This window comes from Ipomoea triloba, chromosome 4, assembly GCF_003576645.1.
Source record: "Ipomoea triloba cultivar NCNSP0323 chromosome 4, ASM357664v1".
Taxonomy (NCBI): domain Eukaryota; kingdom Viridiplantae; phylum Streptophyta; class Magnoliopsida; order Solanales; family Convolvulaceae; genus Ipomoea; species Ipomoea triloba.
This window is the reverse complement of record NC_044919.1, coordinates 13,924,401-13,927,196: the sequence shown is the minus strand read 5'-3', so window position 1 is coordinate 13,927,196 and position 2,796 is coordinate 13,924,401. Positions and strand designations below refer to the sequence as shown.

At 36.5% G+C, this 2,796-nt stretch overlaps 1 protein-coding gene across 6 annotated transcripts; it reads right to left on the bottom strand.

The window, feature by feature from the left end:
* Positions 1 to 242: 242 nt before the first annotated feature.
* Positions 243 to 2,461, bottom strand: LOC116017045 (F-box/FBD/LRR-repeat protein At1g13570-like). Of its 6 annotated transcripts, XM_031257559.1 has the most exons (5): positions 2,315 to 2,461; positions 1,226 to 1,819; positions 990 to 1,114; positions 741 to 905; positions 243 to 643 (listed from the first exon to the last, which is right to left on the bottom strand). In XM_031257559.1, the coding sequence occupies exons 2-5, from the start codon at positions 1,815 to 1,817 to the stop codon at positions 518 to 520; spliced, it is 1,008 nt and encodes a 335-aa protein (XP_031113419.1). In that variant the 5' UTR covers positions 1,818 to 1,819; positions 2,315 to 2,461; the 3' UTR covers positions 243 to 517. The 6 variants fall into 6 exon arrangements, 5 of the variants coding, with proteins under 5 accessions (XP_031113419.1, XP_031113418.1, XP_031113420.1 ...); XM_031257558.1 differs by having other exon boundaries at positions 990 to 1,819; positions 2,277 to 2,461; XM_031257560.1 differs by having other exon boundaries at positions 990 to 1,534; positions 2,277 to 2,461.
* Between the last annotated feature and the right edge of the window lie 335 nt (positions 2,462 to 2,796).

The window sequence follows — 2,796 nt, the reverse complement described above, 5'->3', positions numbered from 1 at the left end:
GCGGTTTTAAATCTGATAACTTTCTAGACCCTTACCCCACCTCACTATGACGCGGGTGAGATCCATTCCATGGATTTTAGCCTACTTTAACATCCCTATTTGCAATGCTTTTTCTGGAGTAAAAGTATGGCACAAAGTCTGTACAATGTTTGAAATTAGCAAGAACCTTTTAATAGATATTATGGTTTTTATTTTATATACGTAATTATATAATATAAAGGATTAAAACAAGTTAGCAGACATTGCGAGTAATTATTAGGATTTCTTCGGTGCATTCAGCAGAGGACAATGTAGTGTGGTACAAATCCAACAAAAATCAAACTAAGACACTGAAAATTTTAATGACATAATTTTAGTCACAAATTCAGAATATGATAGGTGCTTTCCTTGAAGCTCGAGGGAATACCACTAACTCTTTCAGAATATTAGAGACCTCTGATGCCTCTATTCTCTTGCCCACAAAACTAACCCTTTCTAAGGCCGGACAACACGCAAGTATTAGCTTTACGAAAAGCATTTAAGCTCTTGATCCCTGGAAATATATCATCTTCAAAGCCCGCAAACTGTTAATCTCCTCGCTCATGCAGCTACGTTCTTGCAAGTACTGTAAAACGAGGTTATTGTCAGCAGTCACCGTCGGAACCTATACATACAACAAAAACTGAAATAAGTTCAAACCATAACAGTGAGAGTAGGGTAGAAATAAATAAATAAATGTAAGTAGACCATTAGTTTCTCACGTTCATCCAAATTACAAGGCTATGCACCCTAGGAGAGCTGTGAAGCAAGCAAAGGATGCTGGAGATTTGTACCAGATCGGTAAAGTTAATTCCATATAGTGTAAGATCCCTCAAGTGGTTGACTTTAACTGGAAGTGCACTCGTAATAGAGTCTGCAGCCAAATGCTTGCCAGCACAGAGAAAAATGATAATGCAACCTAAACACATTGTTCGGGAAATAAGAATTGAAAATCTTAAAAGAGATTGTACCTTGAGATGGTATCCATCCAGAAAAAGGGTTGAAATTAGAGGCCAGTGTTCAAACAAGCTTGCAAAATTGATGCTCTTACCAGGGCCAAAAGATTTAACTTCCATTGGCAATACAACCTGTGCAACTGTAATACTTTTGCAATTCATAAAACAATGCAGTTTAACCCCGTGATTCTTGTAAAGTACCAAGGTGGAAAGTGATGGTGAACAGCTATCAAAGTTCAAGTGATCCATACCACTGCACTTTATTAAGCGCAAAGTTTCAAGCTTTGATGCAGTAAAAATAGAAGCAGAAACCTCTGGCTTGAAGGCAACTTGATTCAAAGAAAGCTCCTTAAGACTATGAAAGCTTCCGGTAGTACCACAGGGTGGTTTGAAGATGCAGTTACACAGAGCCAAATGTTTAAGTTCTTCACACAAAAATATATAAGAGGGAAGTGCATAGAGACTAACACCGGAATTCTTCATTCTGAGTTCCCTCAACCCATTTCTTGATAAGTATAGTATCCATCGATCAATATTTGGGTACTGTGACATGTGTACATCTGAAATGTCGACATAAAAAGTTAGAATGGGCCCAATATGCTGTAAGAGAATTTCATTGCCTATTCCAACAAAATCATTTTTGGTGACAGTGACTATGTTATTGGGATTGAGTAGAAGTTTCGGGTGACCAGCCCATATGTATCTCCATTTTGTAGACAAAATACTTGTTCTTGCTGCATCTCGAATAGGCAAGTGGTCTAGGATGCAGTTTAAAACATCCATTGGCAAGTTAATAAGTTTATCATCCATGGCCCTCCATTTGCTATTTCCTAAGATATCCATTCCTAATAAAGGAGAAACCAGCATTAGAAAATCCAATTGTAAAAGAATAGTTTAAAATATTTGTTTTAGTTTTCTTTTCATCAACCAAATTCCTATCTCTTGTGCCTATATAGTTCTATAATACTTAACCTTGAAAAGTTAACCATTTGATAATATAATAATGACAGTGATATTTATATCTGCAAACTATCGTATCCAATATTCCAATGAATACTACTACATGAAAACCCAAACTATTCAACATTCAAGCTCAAAGCAAATATATACAAAATGGAAAAAGAATAAACAGAGTGAATTGAACTATATCACTAGCTTCGCCCTTCTACATGGTGGAAAATAAACAAATAGAAACTGGTTAGGGCCAACCTCTCAGTCTCAGGGTTAGAGTATTTATAAACAAAGGGCTTGAAGATCAAATTGAAGCTAAAGTAAACAAAAAAACTGAAATTTTTTACTCACAGCAAAGAAAATAATCACAAGAAGAATGCTGGAAACACCTGTACGGAGGCGGTCGGATCTTCGACGGAGCAAAAGGCAGGTTCGATTCGACGGAATGTCGCAATCCCTAATAATGTCTTCCAAAACTCCACCGCCTCCATGAGTCCATGTGGTGTCCTAGCGGGTAAAAATCAATTTTAGGGGAATTTGGTTCACGGACGTTACATTACAATCTTTAAATATGATTTTTGAGTATTTGTAATTTTGTGTGACCATTTATTTATGTTTTTTTTTTTTATTTGAGTACTATTGACTTTGTTACAATGTAGTATTTGTTCATACCTCCTTTCTCAACCAAATGAAGCAGGGTAAATGTCGCCTCCACTTTGGTTTAAACCCACCCCTCTCATGTGAGGGTGCAACCGGGTGCCACTAGACCATAAGGTCTTTGGCCTGACCATTTATTTACTAGGATCACAAGATGAGTTTCATGAATAATATATTTTTAAACATATATGGTTAATTTTTCGGTGAATCATAA

What these genes read in the sequence shown, in the direction of transcription:
- LOC116017045 (XM_031257558.1), bottom strand. Translation starts at nt 1,817, where the DNA reads ATGGATATCTTAGGAAATAGCAAATGGAGGGCCATGGATGATAAACTT. An exon ending in TGGATGGATACCATCTCAAG is followed by an intron (nt 906 to 989) that starts GTACAATCTCTT and finishes TGTGCTGGCAAG; the next exon opens with CATTTGGCTGCAGACTCTAT. An exon ending in GCCTTGTAATTTGGATGAAC is followed by an intron (nt 644 to 740) that starts GTGAGAAACTAA and finishes TTGTATGTATAG; the next exon opens with GTTCCGACGGTGACTGCTGA.